The sequence below is a fragment of the Salvelinus alpinus genome, chromosome 18 (genome assembly GCF_045679555.1).
Source record: "Salvelinus alpinus chromosome 18, SLU_Salpinus.1, whole genome shotgun sequence".
Taxonomy (NCBI): Eukaryota; Metazoa; Chordata; class Actinopteri; order Salmoniformes; family Salmonidae; genus Salvelinus; species Salvelinus alpinus.
Window position 1 is genome coordinate 44,340,234 of NC_092103.1, and position 18,226 is coordinate 44,358,459.

An 18,226-nucleotide genomic window follows, 5' to 3' on the forward strand; every position below is an offset into this window, starting at 1 on the left:
TCAGAATGTTACCTGGTGATATGGTGCTGCTAGTGATAGACAACATACTCAGAATGTTACCTGGTGATATGGTGCTGTTAGTGATAGACAACATTTAGAGTTTCATTCCAAAACACTATACATCCATTTTCAAATGTTGATGAATTAGCTTTTATTGTTTAAGGAAATTATGAAAGAGATTGGTGTGCTTTTTCACTATCTAATCATGGAATGGGGTTGTTCAATGACAGACGTGTATTTGTTTAAAATCTATCACTTGATAGTTTTATTTCAGAGACAAATAATTATGTATTTTTGCTATATATCCACCTCACTCTCAGAAAAATAAGTGTACTGCTAGGTTTCACACAGTCAACTGGAACAAATAACTACATATTTAATAGAGAACTGTACAAATGATACATTTATGATATCAATATTAAAACAATGTTTAAAAAAACAATAATTCAATATAGTAATATGAGATCTGTATGTAAAACATTTGACATTTTTGTCATTTAGCAGATGCTCATCCTGTCAGCCAGCCTGGTGGTGCCGGTCCTAACAGTAAAGACGTCCTGTCAGCCAGTCTGGTGGTGCTGGTCCTAACAGTAAAGACGTCCTGTCAGCCAGTCTGGTGGTGCTGGTCCTAACAGTAAAGACATCCTGTCAGCCAGTCTGGAGGTGCTGGTCCTAACAGTAAAGACATCCTGTCAGCCAGTCTGGTGGTGCTGGTCCTAACAGTAAAGACATCCTGTCAGCCAGTCTGGTGGTGCTGGTCCTAACAGTAAAGACATCCTGTCAGCCAGTCTGGTGGTGCTGGTCCTAACAGTAAAGACATCCTGTCAGCCAGCCTGGTGATGCTGGTCCTAACAGTCAAGACATCCTGTCAGCCAGCCTGGTGATGCTGGTCCTAACAGTCAAGACATCCTGTCAGCCAGCCTGGTGATGCTGGTCCTAACAGTAAAGACATCCTGTCAGCCAGTCTGGTGGTGCTGGTCCTAACAGTCAAGACATCCTGTCAGCCAGCCTGGTGGTGCTGGTCCTAACAGTAAAGACATCCTGTCAGCCAGCCTGGTGATGCTGGTCCTAACAGTAAAGACATCCTGTCAGCCAGTCTGGTGGTGCTGGTCCTAACAGTAAAGACATCCTGTCAGCCAGTCTGGTGGTGCTGGTCCTAACAGTAAAGACATCCTGTCAGCCAGTCTGGTGGTGCTGGTCCTAACAGTAAAGACATCCTGTCAGCCAGCCTGGTGGTGCTGGTCCTAACAGTAAAGACATCCTGTCAGCCAGTCTGGTGGTGCTGGTCCTAACAGTAAAGACATCCTGTCAGCCAGCCTGGTGATGCTGGTCCTAACAGTAAAGACATCCTGTCAGCCAGTCTGGTGGTGCTGGTCCTAACAGTAAAGACATCCTGTCAGCCAGTCTGGTGGTGCTGGTCCTAACAGTAAAGACATCCTGTCAGCCAGTCTGGTGGTGCTGGTCCTAACAGTAAAGACATCCTGTCAGCCAGCCTGGTGGTGCTGGTCCTAACAGTAAAGACATCCTGTCAGCCAGCCTGGTGGTGCTGGTCCTAACAGTAAAGACATCCTGTCAGCCAGTCTGGTGGTGCTGGTCCTAACAGTAAAGACATCCTGTCGCCAGCCTGGTGGTGCTGGTCCTTAACAGTAAAGACATCCTGTCAACCAGCCTGGTGGTGCTGGTCCTTAACAGTAAAGACATCCTGTCAACCAGCCTGGTGGTGCTGGTCCTTAACAGTCAAGACATCCTGTCAGCCAGTCTGGTGGTGCTGGTCCTAACAGTAAAGACATCCTGCCAGCCAGTCTGGTGGTGCTAGTCCTAACAGTAAAGACATCCTGTCAGCCAGTCTGGTGGTGCTGGTCCTAACAGTAAAGACATCCTGTCAGCCAGTCTGGTGGTGCTGGTCCTAACAATAAAGACATCATGTCAGCCAGTCTGGTGGTGCTGGTCCTAACAGTAAAGACATCCTGTCAGCCAGTCTGGTGGTGCTGGTCCTAACAGTAAACACATGTCAGCCAGCCTGGTGGTGCTGGTCCTAACAGTAAAGACATCCTGTCAGCCAGTCTGGTGGTGCTGGTCCTAACAGTAAAGACATCCTGTCAGCCAGTCTGGTGGTGCTGGTCCTAACAGTAAAGACATCCTGTCAGCCAGTCTGGTGGTGCTGGTCCTTAACAGTCAAGACATCCTGTCAGCCAGCCTGGTGGTGCTGGTCCTAACAGTAAAGACATCCTGCCAGCCAGCCTGGTGGTGCTGGTCCTAACAGTAAAGACATCCTGTCAGCCAGTCTGGTGGTGCTGGTCCTAACAGTAAAGACATCCTGTCAGCCAGTCTGGTGGTGCTGGTCCTAACAGTAAAGACATCCTGTCAGCCAGTCTGGTGGTGCTGGTCCTAACAGTAAAGACATCCTGTCAGCCAGTCTGGTGGTGCTGGTCCTAACAGTAAACACATGTCAGCCAGCCTGGTGGTGCTGGTCCTAACAGTAAAGACATCCTGTCAGCCAGTCTGGTGGTGCTGGTCCTAACAGTAAAGACATCCTGTCAGCCAGTCTGGTGGTGCTGGTCCTTAACAGTCAAGACATCCTGTCAGCCAGCCTGGTGGTGCTGGTCCTTAACAGTCAAGACATCCTGTCAGCCAGCCTGGTGGTGCTGGTCCTAACAGTAAAGACATCCTGCCAGCCAGCCTGGTGGTGCTGGTCCTAACAGTAAAGACATCCTGTCAGCCAGTCTGGTGGTGCTGGTCCTAACAGTCAAGACATCCTGTCAGCCAGTCTGGTGGTGCTGGTCCTTAACAGTCAAGACATCCTGTCAGCCAGCCTGGTGGTGCTGGTCCTAACAGTAAAGACATCCTGTCAGCCAGTCTGGTGGTGCTGGTCCTAACAGTAAAAGACATCCTGTCAACCAGTCTGTCACCCAGACAGACAGAGACAGAGAGACAGAAAGAGAGAGCAGGTGGAGCGAGGGAGGGAGAGAGGGTGGAGAGGAGAGAGAGGGCAATAGAGAGGGTGGGGAGACAGGGTGGGACGTAGAGAGAGAGATGAAAGAGATGTGGGGAGACGGGAAAATCACAAACCCACCCGACAAGTCAGTTTCCCCACCCAACACCGACTGTATTATCCCTGTACCGCTTTCACTCTCTCTTTTCTCTCGCTCCTCCCACCTCTTTCAGTCATTCTCACAACACATTGTCTCGTCTGGTTCCCTGTCGTACACACAGTCACTGTTTCCCGAAAGACAAGAGAATAAAGACAAGCATCCCTCGAGCCACAAGTCACAAGTACTGTTCTAGAGATTAGAAGGTAAGTACAGAAATACAAAACTTTGAAAACAGACTGGATATTCTATTTGCGACCATCTAGTCTCAAGGGCCTTTGTGCTCCGCCTACATTCGGAGAAACACATCTTCCACTAATAGCGCTCTTCATGAACGTGGCGTATTGATTCACACAAGCTTAACAAACAAACTAACTTTTATCATTTACCAGTTTTGTAAAACAACAATCACTCCACCTCATCCCTTCAGTCTTTCTTTATTCTGCAATTTGGTGGTGGTGGTGGTGATGGGGGGGGGTCAAAGGTCATGTCATTTCCACAGAAGGGAGGGGTGATTGCACCCTCTATCTGTACCTCTTCGATCCTTCTCATCTCCACTCCTCCCTTCTTCTTCTCTGTATGTGCCAGGGACCTCCAGGGGACCAAGGGCTCATTTGATACCTTCTTTTAAATATCAAACACTTTTGCATTGGAATGGCCAGCATGTCAATTTCATGTAGACGTGCCAAGTTAATGAAGGACTTTCTAATTTGCACCCAATATAAAGAGCGACTTGGTCTTTTTTTTTCTTCTAATATGAAGATTTAATTAAGAATCCCTCCAAAAGAACACTGGCGTAGCGAGTGAATAACGCCTTGTAACCACTCAGCACTCTCAGGGTTCATCTACGCACTGCATCTCAGCACCTAGAGCTCTCCACTGTCTCCAGCCTTCATCAGATCCGTTACCATAGTGGCCCAGGGCTCTTCCCTAGGGACAAGAACTGCTTTAGGTGGGGGGGGGGGGGGGGGGGGGGGGTTCAAAGGTCATGTCATTTGTACAGAAAGGAGGGGTGAGTGTACCCCCTATCATCCTTGATCTGTACCTCTTCTCTCCTTTTCATCTCCTCTCGTCCCTTCCTCTTCACTGTGTGTGGCAGGGCCCTCCAGGGGACGAAAGGCTCATTGCTATGCCACTCATGTCCCACCTCAACCTCCCAACTGTCCACATTGGGCTTTGTGCTGGCTGGCTGGGTGTTTTGTTGTTGTTTTGTTACCCCCCCCCCCTCTCTTCTTATGCATTCTTTCTCTGTCCCCCCTCCCCTCCAAACAGTATCCACTTTCAGACTGGCTATCTAATAAATCCTGATGTTGTGCCACGGACCGAGGAGTTGCATTCTTCCACTGTTGATTGTGTGAACCGTGGAGACTATTCAAGAAGGTGGCGTCAAATAAACAAGGGGAGAAATCTTAGTGTTAAGATGATGAGACTGACGCTGGCGATCGATAGGGGAACACATTAGACCGGATATCATAGACAGATGATTATCCGAAAGAAAGTATTTTCTGTTCAAATCAGGGTTGGGGTCAATTCCATTTTAAATTCAGTGAATTCAGCATGTAAACGCGAAATGACAATATTCCTCAATCTTTTGGAATTTCAGTTTCTGCGCTGACCCCAACCCTGGCTCAAATTCATCCACTAGTTCGTATTGTTATTATATTGTCATTTTTGTGTTTGTATTGTCGTAAATGATGTTGGTGTATTTATGTTTGAGTGGTCACTACTTCCCACAAGTCTAAAACCATTGAATTGCCCGAAGCATATGCTAGGGCAGGGGTCCCAAACCTTTTCTACCATTAGAGCTACTTAAAAAAAATAAAAACACTTTTTGCGAGCTGCAATTTATTTCAAATAGGCATATACTTCTCTACCCTGCTACTCTTTCTCGAGGCCTTGGTGTACAAGAGACATGTTTTCTTTTAATATACCTTGTCAAATAATGGACAATAAAAAAATTGTATTTTCAGGAATTCTGTTTTCTCCGTTTTATTTTTTTCCAGGTTTGGGTTTTTTGTTTAAAAAAAATGGACTCTCAATATTCATGGAGAAACAACTAAAATGTATATTTTGAGTCCATGTCAATGCCGTAGGATAATGTCAATGTGGCTAATCAGGGGTAGGATAATGTCAATGTGGCTAAGCATGGGGTAGGATAATGTCAATGTGGATAAGCAGTGGTAGGATAATGTCAATGTGGCTAAGCAGGGGTAGGATAATGTCAATGTGGCTAAGCAGGCGTAGGATAATGTCAATGTGGCTAAGCAGGCGTAGGATAATGGCAATGTGGCTAAGCAGGGGTAGGATAATGGCAATGTGGCTAAGCAGGGGTAGGATAATGCCAATGTGGCTAAGCAGGGGTAGGATAATGTCAATGTGGCTTCAAGGCCGGAGCTATATGTTTATGACAGCGATGGAACACATTAAAAAAAATGCACGTACTTTCAGAATTGCTTGGTGAGATACTCATAGGGGGGCTGAGAGCTATGGGTAGTCCCCTGGGCTAGAGGGAGATCTACCTGTGGGTAGTCCCCTGGGCTAGAGGGAGATCTACCTGTGGGTAGTCCCCTGGGCTAGAGGGAGATCTACCTGTGGGTAGTCCCCTGGACTAGAGGGAGATCTACCTGTGGGTAGTCCCCTGGACTAGAGGGAGATCTACCTGTGGGTAGTCCCCTGGGCTAGAGGGAGATCTACCTGTGGGTAGTCCCCTGGGCTAGAGGGAGATCTACCTGTGGGTAGTCCCCTGGACTAGAGGGAGATCTACCTGTGGGTAGTCAATGTGGCTAAGCAGGGGTAGGATAATGTCAATGTGGCTAAGCAGGGGTAGGATAATGTCAATGTGGCTAAGCATGGGGTAGGATAATGTCAATGTGGCTAATCATGGGTAGGATAATGTCAATGTGGCTAAGCAGGGGTAGGATAATGTCAATGTGGATAAGCAGTGGTAGGATAATGTCAATGTGGCTAAGCAGGGGTAGGATAATGTCAATGTGGCTAAGCAGGCGTAGGATAATGTCAATGTGGCTAAGCAGGCGTAGGATAATGGCAATGTGGCTAAGCAGGGGTAGGATAATGGCAATGTGGCTAAGCAGGGGTAGGATAATGCCAATGTGGCTAAGCAGGGGTAGGATAATGTCAATGTGGCTTCAAGGCCGGAGCTATATGTTTATGACAGCGATGGAACACATTAAAAAAAATGCACGTACTTTCAGAATTGCTTGGTGAGATACTCATAGGGGGGCTGAGAGCTATGGGTAGTCCCCTGGGCTAGAGGGAGATCTACCTGTGGGTAGTCCCCTGGGCTAGAGGGAGATCTACCTGTGGGTAGTCCCCTGGACTAGAGGGAGATCTACCTGTGGGTAGTCCCCTGGACTAGAGGGAGATCTACCTGTGGGTAGTCCCCTGGACTAGAGGGAGATCTACCTGTGGGTAGTCCCCTGGGCTAGAGGGAGATCTACCTGTGGGTAGTCCCCTGGGCTAGAGGGAGATCTACCTGTGGGTAGTCCCATGGGCTAGAGGGAGATCTACCTGTGGGTAGTCCCCTGGACTAGAGGGAGATCTACCTGTGGGTAGTCCCCTGGGCTAGAGGGAGATCTACCTGTGGGTAGTCCCCTGGGCTAGAGGGAGATCTACCTGTGGGTAGTCCCCTGGGCTAGAGGGAGATCTACCTGTGGGTAGTCCCCTGGGCTAGAGGGAGATCTACCTGTGGGTAGTCCCCTGGGCTAGAGGGAGATCTACCTGTGGGTAGTCCACTGGGCTAGAGGGAGATTTCCCTGTGGGTAGTCCCCTGGACTAGAGGGAGATCTCCCTGTGGGTAGTCCCCTGGGCTAGAGGGAGATCTACCTGTGGGTAGTCCCCTGGACTAGAGGGAGATCTAACTGTGGGTAGTCCCCTGGGCTAGAGGGAGATCTACCTGTGGGTAGTCCACTGGACTAGAGGGAGATCTACCTGTGGGTAGTCCCCTGGGCTAGAGGGAGATCTACCTGTGGGTAGTCCCCTGGGCTAGAGGGAGATCTACCTGTGGGTAGTCCCCTGGGCTAGAGGGAGATCTACCTGTGGGTAGTCCCCTGGGCTAGAGGGAGATCTACCTGTGGGTAGTCCCCTGGGCTAGAGGGAGATCTACCTGTGGGTAGTACCCTAGGCTAGAGGGAGATCTACCTGTTGGAAACCCCTGGGCTAGAGGGAGATCTACCTGTGGGTAGTCCCCTGGGCTAGAGGGAGATCTACCTGTTGGAAACCCCTGGGCTAGAGGGAGATCTACCTGTGGGTAGTCCCCTGGGCTAGAGGGAGATCTACCTGTGGGTAGTCCCCTGGGCTAGAGGGAGATCTACCTGTGGGTAGTCCCCTGGGCTAGAGGGAGATTTACCTGATGGAAACCCCTGGGCTAGAGGGAGATCTACCTGTGGGTAGTCCCCTGGGCTAGAGGGAGATCTACCTGTTGGAAACCCCTGGGCTAGAGGGAGATCTACCTGTGGGTAGTCCCCTGGGCTAGAGGGAGATCTACCTGTGGGTAGTCCCCTGGGCTAGAGGGAGATCTACCTGTTGGAAACCCCTGGGCTAGAGGGAGATCTACTTGTGGGTAGTCCCCTGGGCTAGAGGGAGATCTACCTGTGGGTAGTCCCCTGGGCTAGAGGGAGATCTACCTGTGGGTAGTCCCCTGGACTAGAGGGAGATCTACCTGTGGGTAGTCCCCTGGGCTAGAGGGAGATCTACCTGTGGGTAGTCCCCTGGGCTAGAGGGAGATCTACCTGTGGGTAGTCCCCTGGGCTAGAGGGAGATCTACCTGTGGGTAGTCCCCTGGGCTAGAGGGAGATCTACCTGTGGGTAGTCCCCTGGGCTAGAGGGAGATCTACCTGTGGGTAGTCCCCTAGGCTAGAGGGAGATCTACCTGTTGGAAACCCCTGGGCTAGAGGGAGATCTACCTGTTGGAAACCCCTGGGCTAGAGGGAGATCTACCTGTGGGTAGTCCCCTGGGCTAGAGGGAGATCTACCTGTGGGTAGTCCCCTGGGCTAGAGGGAGATCTACCTGTGGGTAGTCCCCTGGGCTAGAGGGAGATTTACCTGATGGAAACCCCTGGGCTAGAGGGAGATCTACCTGTGGGTAGTCCCCTGGGCTAGAGGGAGATCTACCTGTTGGAAACCCCTGGGCTAGAGGGAGATCTACCTGTGGGTAGTCCCCTGGGCTAGAGGGAGATCTACCTGTGGGTAGTCCCCTGGGCTAGAGGGAGATCTACCTGTGGGTAGTCCCCTGGGCTAGAGGGAGATCTACCTGTGGGTAGTCCCCTGGACTAGAGGGAGATCTACCTGTGGGTAGTCCCCTGGACTAGAGGGAGATCTACCTGTGGGTAGTCCCCTGGGCTAGAGGGAGATCTACCTGTGGGTAGTCCCCTGGGCTAGAGGGAGATCTACCTGTGGGTAGTCCCATGGGCTAGAGGGAGATCTACCTGTGGGTAGTCCCCTGGACTAGAGGGAGATCTACCTGTGGGTAGTCCCCTGGGCTAGAGGGAGATCTACCTGTGGGTAGTCCCCTGGGCTAGAGGGAGATCTACCTGTGGGTAGTCCCCTGGGCTAGAGGGAGATCTACCTGTGGGTAGTCCCCTGGGCTAGAGGGAGATCTACCTGTGGGTAGTCCCCTGGGCTAGAGGGAGATCTACCTGTGGGTAGTCCACTGGGCTAGAGGGAGATTTCCCTGTGGGTAGTCCCCTGGACTAGAGGGAGATCTCCCTGTGGGTAGTCCCCTGGGCTAGAGGGAGATCTACCTGTGGGTAGTCCCCTGGACTAGAGGGAGATCTAACTGTGGGTAGTCCCCTGGGCTAGAGGGAGATCTACCTGTGGGTAGTCCCCTGGACTAGAGGGAGATCTACCTGTGGGTAGTCCCCTGGGCTAGAGGGAGATCTACCTGTGGGTAGTCCCCTGGGCTAGAGGGAGATCTACCTGTGGGTAGTCCCCTGGGCTAGAGGGAGATCTACCTGTGGGTAGTCCCCTGGGCTAGAGGGAGATCTACCTGTGGGTAGTCCCCTGGGCTAGAGGGAGATCTACCTGTGGGTAGTACCCTAGGCTAGAGGGAGATCTACCTGTTGGAAACCCCTGGGCTAGAGGGAGATCTACCTGTGGGTAGTCCCCTGGGCTAGAGGGAGATCTACCTGTTGGAAACCCCTGGGCTAGAGGGAGATCTACCTGTGGGTAGTCCCCTGGGCTAGAGGGAGATCTACCTGTGGGTAGTCCCCTGGGCTAGAGGGAGATCTACCTGTGGGTAGTCCCCTGGGCTAGAGGGAGATTTACCTGATGGAAACCCCTGGGCTAGAGGGAGATCTACCTGTGGGTAGTCCCCTGGGCTAGAGGGAGATCTACCTGTTGGAAACCCCTGGGCTAGAGGGAGATCTACCTGTGGGTAGTCCCCTGGGCTAGAGGGAGATCTACCTGTGGGTAGTCCCCTGGGCTAGAGGGAGATCTACCTGTTGGAAACCCCTGGGCTAGAGGGAGATCTACTTGTGGGTAGTCCCCTGGGCTAGAGGGAGATCTACCTGTGGGTAGTCCCCTGGGCTAGAGGGAGATCTACCTGTGGGTAGTCCCCTGGACTAGAGGGAGATCTACCTGTGGGTAGTCCCCTGGGCTAGAGGGAGATCTACCTGTGGGTAGTCCCCTGGGCTAGAGGGAGATCTACCTGTGGGTAGTCCCCTGGGCTAGAGGGAGATCTACCTGTGGGTAGTCCCCTGGGCTAGAGGGAGATCTACCTGTGGGTAGTCCCCTGGGCTAGAGGGAGATCTACCTGTGGGTAGTCCCCTAGGCTAGAGGGAGATCTACCTGTTGGAAACCCCTGGGCTAGAGGGAGATCTACCTGTTGGAAACCCCTGGGCTAGAGGGAGATCTACCTGTGGGTAGTCCCCTGGGCTAGAGGGAGATCTACCTGTGGGTAGTCCCCTGGGCTAGAGGGAGATCTACCTGTGGGTAGTCCCCTGGGCTAGAGGGAGATTTACCTGATGGAAACCCCTGGGCTAGAGGGAGATCTACCTGTGGGTAGTCCCCTGGGCTAGAGGGAGATCTACCTGTTGGAAACCCCTGGGCTAGAGGGAGATCTACCTGTGGGTAGTCCCCTGGGCTAGAGGGAGATCTACCTGTGGGTAGTCCCCTGGGCTAGAGGGAGATCTACCTGTGGGTAGTCCCCTGGGCTAGAGGGAGATCTACCTGTGGGTAGTCCCCTGGACTAGAGGGAGATCTACCTGTGGGTAGTCCCCTGGGCTAGAGGGAGATCTACCTGTGGGTAGTCCCCTGGGCTAGAGGGAGATCTACCTGTGGGTAGTCCCCTGGGCTAGAGGGAGATCTACCTGTGGGTAGTCCCCTGAGCTAGAGGGAGATCTACCTGATGGAAACCCCTGGGCTAGAGGGAGATCTACCTGTTGGAAACCCCTGGGCTAGAAGGAGATCTACCTGATGGAAACCCCTGGGCTAGAGGGAGATCTACCTGATGGAAACCCCTGGGCTAGAGGGAGATCTACCTGTTGGAAACCCCTGGGCTAGAGGGAGATCTACCTGTTGGAAACCCCTGGGCTAGAAGGAGATCTACCTTATGGAAACCCCTGGGCTAGAGGGAGATCTACCTGTTGGAAACCCCTGGGCTAGAAGGAGATCTACCTGTGGGAAACCCCTGGGCTAGAGGGAGATCTACCTGTTGGAAACCCCTGGGCTAGAAGCAGATGTACCTGTGGGAAACCCTGGGCTAGAGGGAGATCTACCTGTGGGAAACCCCTGGGCTAGAGGGAGATCTACCTGATGGAAACCCCTGGTCTAGAAGGAGATCTACCTGTTGGAAACCCCTGGTCTAGAAGGAGATCTCCCTGTTGGAAACCCCTGGGCTAGAAGGAGATCTCCCTGTTGGAAACCCCTGGGCTAGAGGGAGATCTACCTGATGGAAACCCCTGGGCTAGAGGGAGATCTACCTGTTGGAAACCCCTGGGCTAGAGGGAGATCTACCTGTTGGAAACCCCTGGGCTAGAAGGAGATCTACCTGTGGGAAACCCCTGGGCTAGAGGGAGATCTACCTGGTGGAAACCCCTGGGCTAGAGGGAGATCTACCTGTTGGAAACCCCTGGGCTAGAGGGAGATCTACCTGTGGGAAACCCCTGGTCTAGAAGGAGATCTACCTGATGGAAACCCCTGGGCTAGAAGGAGATCTACCTGATTGGAAACCCCTGGGCTAGAAGGAGATCTACCTGTTGGAAACCCCTGGGCTAGAGGGAGTTCTACCTGTTGGAAACCCCTGGGCTAGAGGGAGATCTACCTGTTGGAAACCCCTGGGCTAGAGGGAGATCTACCTGTTGGAAACCCCTGGACTAGAGGGAGATCTACCTGATGGAAACCCCTGGGCTAGAGGGAGATCTACCTGTTGGAAACCCCTGGGCTAGAAGGAGTTTACACCATAGTTCTTATGTCAGTAATTTATATTCAAATCAGAGAAAGATAGTGAACAAGTGCACACTTTGGGGGGGAAGGATAGATAATTGGGACAGGCCATACTGTCAATGGACACTCACTTGAGTTTGGGTTCGCGGCCCTCGCTGGTGTACTGCCAGCAGATGAGGCCAATGAGGTCGTGGACCCGAGCGTTGGCGATGGTCACCACCATCATGGGATGCAGTTTCTCCTGTGCAGACTGCATCGAGAGGTAGACGTCAATTTTTTTGGTTGCGGTTGTACCTACGTGGCCCTGCAGGAGAGAAGGGGGGGGAATACAGGTACATAAAACGTCATATTCACTTATTGGTCAAATTCTAGCTGAGGATATGTCTGCCTAACTGAAAATAAGTATATAACTGCCATTTAAATGCATGCAAAATGCTGATGTTAAATCTCAGTTTCAAATTGTTGGCCTTGATAATGAAAAGATTCCCCTGACATGAATGCACTGTGGACCAATAAGTTACTCTAAATAATTGCTGGTGGTAAAGTCCTCCAGCCTTTCTTTGGCAGACTATTTTCATTGAATACATTATAGTTGCTTGTGGCTTTTTTTTATTTTTAAAGACGCAATATAATTTACATTTGTCCTCGTATCAGGAACACAGGGTACATTATAATTCAGCCTCTGTGTGTTTATCGCTCCAAGGGGCTTGATACATGACGTTCTTTAAGTGTCGGGCTAATTTATCTGGCAGAAGATCAGCATAGAAGATATCACCATAAACATACAGGTGGACATACTGAAGGTGGATTTCTACACAGAACACTAACAAAATAGTGGTAAGCCTGCTGCTTAGTTAAAGCCCAGACCAAGCCTCCGCTGAAAATGTCTATATGATATGATTGGGTAGACTAGCTGAGATAAAGATCAAGAATCCCATATATGCATGTCTGTTAATTCATACGTTTAAGCTCATCTCTTCGGGCAGCCAAGACAAGCCACTAATTAGAATGAATACACAGTATAGTGTCCCTCCCATGCCTAGGAATGAGCCGGTTGAACACAATAGCAGAAAGTGTGACATCATAGGGAGTTAGAGCAAGAAAAGGAAGACAATAGTTAGATCAATTTAATTCAAAAGGAAAATAGCACCCCAGTGCTTGCATGAAATGATGCACAATGACAAATCTACAAGGTAAAACCGTAAGCTGTCAGAAAATGAAAGAGGAGGCTATTTGCGATGCTGAAAACAGGTAGAACTTTGAGGGCCAAGGTGTGAGGAGGACCCAGGGCTGAATTTAATACGCGGTGGCAGCACGGTTCAATAAGCTGAGGCCTGGAAATTAATTTGACCCCAGGAGATTTTTGCCAAGTGTCTGAAGAGGAACAGACAACAAATACAGAGATCTCTTCTAGCAGTTTCTCACAGGATTTTTCCCATCTGAGGAAATGCTTATAACATTTGATCAACCAGTATTTTAAACTGTCCACATTAGTTGACCTACTACCTGTATATCTATATGTGTATCAACTTGTGTATCTATGTTTTGTAAAGGATTAAGCACAATAAAAATATCAACCTCAACGAGCTACATACAGTTCCTACTATGAGTTACTAGTCCTACTGAAAAGTGATACTGTTGAAATCTGATTTTTGCACAAACGGATCAGACGGTAGGTTTTATACCATTTATTTATCATTTCCACATGCAATCAGAAAGGGAAATCGAGAACAAGTTCTCATTTCCAAATGGTACTTCATTAAATCGGAGCCAGAAATCAGTTCTGCTGGAACAATACATTAGGAGGGAAATAGGACGTAATACATTACTGTATTTGGAGAGAAAAAACAACCTCCCTTCAGTGCCAAGCTGCATTCAATAAATTCCACAATTTATTTATTAAATTACTAAAATTATTTTTTGGGGTAAAGGCCTTTCATTAGCTCCTCCACATAATGGGTTTTATGCACGCATCGTGCTTCCCGTTGACAGCGGCAATTTCTTAAATGACGCATTTATAGTTTTTTAATCATGCCAGAAAGCCCGAGTTGCAGGCACTTTTCTACTGACCCGCGAATAATGATGCATCAAGCGTTTCGACTGACTGGAAGTGCCAAATTATAGAGTCATTTGGACCAAAAACGTAATTTTTCCCATCAAAGGGCCCAGATGTTTTCAGAGGCTCCAGTGGTCACGGGGCAGCTGAGAGAGGAGCGAGTGGCGGCGTCATCGGCATGGTGATCATCACAACCGCGCCGCCAGGCTCCATCTCTGCTCCGCGCTCAGGCCCGTGTTTTCTCCTGACCCTACATTTGATAAAGGACTTCATTACACAACAAAAGAAAAGCATAAAAGATAAGCAGTCTAGCCTGGAGTCCATCCTCTTGTCTTTACTAAGGAGGAAGAATTCAATATCTACTGGCATATTTCAACTCTGGGGGAAAACATAGCAGCACTAAACTTTGAAAGGGAACTAGAATATAACTTCAGGTGGAATAAATAAATGTTTACATCAGATTTTCTGTCCACAAAATGGTGCTGTGCACTTACCTTAATTAAATACAAAACAAGACACTGCGTATGCTCTCGCGGTTCAAGACATATTTCCTAGGTGTACCAGACCACAATTCTGTCAGTTGCTAAGTAAAAGCCATTCTATTGTCACAACAATTACATTATACAATTGCCCTCTAACTGTGATGTATTACACAGAGAGGGGCGATAAGTTTAACCTCCATGGGTCTATCAATTTAATATCATGGGTTTTAGTATGGCATACAGTGCTTCAGAAAGTATTCGTACCCAATGTATTCGTACCCAATGTTCCCTCTAAACTGCATAGCCCCGAGACTGCAGCGCAGCTCCCCCGAGACTGCAGCGCAGCTCCCCCAGGTCTGGAGCGCAGCGCCCCCAGGTCTGCTGCGCATTACAAATATCACAAGGAGAGAAGGATGAGATTGAAATTCACTCAACTTTCTAGAGTTTTCCCTCTTAGTTGACACTATCAACGTTTCCCTTTAGTGTGGCAATTGCGATCGAATATCAATATTCAATATTTAACACTTTCAACGCAACATACAGAAACAAAACGAACTATGCAAGACTTAGTATGCAAAACTATGCAAGATATTTTTTGTTATAGGCAGAATGCATCGGAGTATGACTCAGCACGTACACTACCGTTCAAAAGTTTGGGGTCACTGAGAAATGTCCTTATTTTTGAAAGAAAAGCAAAGAAAAATTGAAATACAGTGAAGACATTGTTAATGTTGTAAATTACTTTTGATGCTGGAAACGGCTGATTTTCTATGGAATATCTACAGAGGCCCATTATCAGCAACCATCACTCCTGTGTTCCAATGGCACGTTGTGTTTGCCAATCCAAGTTTATCATTTTAAAATGCTAATTGATCATTAGAAACCCCTTTTGCAATTATATTAGCACAGATGAAAACTGTACCTGCAAAACACCAGTCTCAACGTCAACAGTGAAGAGGCGACTCCGGGATGCTGGCCTTCTAGGCAGAGTTCCTCTGTCCAGTGTCTGTGTTCTTTTACCCATCTTAATTATTTTTTTATTGGCCAGTCTGAGATGTCCTTTTCTTTGCAACTCTGCCAAGAAGGCCAGCATCCCGGAGTCGCCTCTTCACTGTTGATGTTGAGACTGGTGTTTTGCGGGTACTATTTAATGAAGCTGCCAGTTGAGGACTTGTGAGGCGTCCGTTTCTCAAACTAGACATTCAAATGTATTTGTCCTCTTGCTCAGTTGTGCACCGGGGCCTCCCACTCCTCTTTCTATTCTGGTTAGAGACAGTTTGCGCTGTTCTGAGAAGGGAGTAGTACACAGCATTGTAAGAGATCTTCAGTTTCTTAGCAATTTCTCGCATGGAATAGCCTTCATTTCTCACAACAAGAATAGACTGATGAGTTTCAGAAGAAAGGTCTTTGTTTCTGGCCATTTTGAGCCTGTAATCGAACCCACAAATGCTGATGCTCCAGATACTAAACTAGTCCAAAGAAGGGCACTTTAATTGCTTCTTTAATCAGAACCACCGTTTCCAGCTGTGCTAACATAATTGCAAAACGGTTTTCCAATGATCAATTATCCTTTTAAAATGATAAACTTGGATTAGCTAACACAACGTGCCATTGGAACACAAGAGTGATGGTTGCTGATAATGTAGATATTCCATAAACAAATCAACCATTTCCAGCTACAATAGTAATTTACAACATTAACAATGTCTACGCTGTATTTCTGATCAATTTGATGTTATTTTAATGGACAAAATAAATATTTCAAAAACAAGGACATTTCTAAGTGACCCCAAACTTTTGAACGGTAGTGTATGTGAGAATGCTGTTCATTGACTACAGCTCAGCGTTCAACACCATAGTGCCCACAAAGCTCATCACTAAGCGAAGGACTCTGGGACCAAACACCTCCCTCTGCAACTGGATCCTGGACTTCCAGACGGGCAGCCCACATGTGGTAAGGGTAGGCAACAACACATCTGCCACACTGATCCTCAACATGGGGGCCCCTCAGGGGTGCGTGCTTAGTCACCTCCTGTACTTCCTGCTCACCCACGACTGCATGGCCAAGCACGACTCCAACACCATCATTAAGTTTGCTGACGACACAACAGTGGTAGGCCTGGTCACCGACAACGATGAGACAGCCTATAGGGAGGAGGTCAGAGACCTGGCAGTGTGATGGCAGGACAACGACCTCTGTGAGCAAGACAAAGGAGCTGATCGACGGGGATGTAGTGGAGCGGGTCGAGAGTTTCAAGTTCCTTGGTGTCTACATCACCAACAAACTATCATGGTCCACACACCAAGACAGCCGTGAAGAGGGCACGACAACACCTTTTCCCCCTCAGGAGACTGAAAAGATTTGGCATGGGTCCCCAGATCCTCAAAAAGTTCTACAGTTGCACCATCGAGAGCATCCTGACAGGTTGCATCACTGCCTGCTATGGCAACTGCTCGGCATCCGACCGTAAGGCGCTACAGAGGGTAGAACTCACGGCCCAGTACATCACTGGGGCCATAAAAAGACTCCTGTCACCCAAGTCATAGACTGTCCTCTCTGCTACCCCTCAACAAGCTGTACCGGAGCGCCAAGTCTAGGACCAAAAGGCTCCTTAACAGCTTCTAACCCCAAGCCATAAGACTGCTGAACAATTAATCAAATGGCTACACTGACTATTCACCCCCCCCCCTTTGTTTTTACACTGCTGCTACTCGCTGTTTATTATCTATGATAGTTCCTTTACCCCTTACCTACATGTACAAATTACCTCGACTAACCTATTCACCTGCACATTGACTCGGTACCCCCTGTATATAGCCTCATTGTTATTTTATTGAGTTACTTTCTATTAAATGTTTTACTTTAGTTTATTTAGTAAATATTTTAACTCCATTTCTTGAATTGCATTGTTGGTTAAGGGCTTGTAAGGAAGCATTTCACGGTAAGGTTGTATTCGTACCTGTTGTATATACCTGTTGTATTCGGCACGTGAGAAATAAAATTTTAATTGAAGTCAGGCTAACGTAACAGCATGACGTCGGGCTAACGTAACAGCATGGCGTCGGGCTAACGTAACAGCATGGCGTCGGGCTAACGTAACAGCATGGCGTCGGGCTAACGTAACAGCATGGCGTCGGGCTAACGTAACAGCATGGCGTCGGGCTAACGTAACAGCATGGCGTCGGGCTAACGTAACAGCATGGCGTCGGGCTAACGTAACAGCATGGCGTCGGGCTAACGTAACAGCATGGCGTCGGGCTAACGTAACAGCATGGAGTCGGGCTAACGTAACAGCATGGAGTCGGGCTAACGTAACAGCATGGAGTCGGGCTAACGTAACAGCATGACGTCGGGCTAACGTAACAGCATGACGTCGGGCTAACGTAACAGCATGGAGTCGGGCTAACGTAACAGCATGGAGTCGGGCTAACGTAACAGCATGGAGTCGGGCTAACGTAACAGCATGGAGTCGGGCTAACGTAACACAATGAAGTCGGGCTAACGTAACAAAATGAAGTCGGGCTAACGTAACAAAATGAAGTCGGGCTAACGTAACAGCATGAAGTCGGGCTAACGTAACAAAATGGAGTCGGGCTAACGTAACAAAATGAAGTCGGGCTAACGTAACAAAATGGAGTCGGGCTAACGTAACAAAATGGAGTCGGGCTAACGTAACAAAATGGAGTCGGGCTAACATAACAAAATGGAGTCGGGCTAACGTAACAAAATGGAGTCGGGCTAACGTAACAAAATGAAGTCGGGCTAACGTAACAAAATGAAGTCGGGCTAACGTAACAGCGTGGAGTCGGGCTAACGTAACAAAATTAAGTCAGGCTAACGTAACAAAATGAAGTCAGGCTAACGTAACAAAATGAAGTCAGGCTAACGTAACAAAATGAAGTCAGGCTAACGTAACAAAATGAAGTCAGGCCCCCAATCCATTTGTATGTGATTTGAGAACCTGCACACTGGCCAAAAATAGTCTAGTTGTATAGCGTATAGACAGCCTTAGTGGTGAAGTGTCTGCTTTAATCAGTTAACACAGTACCTTGAAGTTTAACAACTGGGCATTGAGAACAAACAGTTTACAGTGCATGCCAGGGTATAGCCACTCATATCATATCACAACCACTCATCCAATCAACGAGTGGACTCATCCAATCAACGAGTGGACTCATCCAATCAACGAGTGGACTCA

At 48.8% G+C, this 18,226-nt stretch overlaps 1 protein-coding gene across 4 annotated transcripts in view; it reads right to left on the bottom strand.

The window, feature by feature from the left end:
* The window catches only part of mapkap1 (MAPK associated protein 1), a 122,481-nt gene that overhangs the window by 82,723 nt on the left and 21,532 nt on the right, over positions 1 to 18,226 (bottom strand). For all 4 annotated transcript variants that reach the window (XM_071351422.1, XM_071351420.1, XM_071351423.1 and 1 more), the window contains one exon: positions 11,621 to 11,793. In XM_071351422.1, coding sequence (XP_071207523.1) covers positions 11,621 to 11,793 — 173 coding nt within the window. The remainder of the gene's footprint in view (positions 1 to 11,620; positions 11,794 to 18,226) is intronic.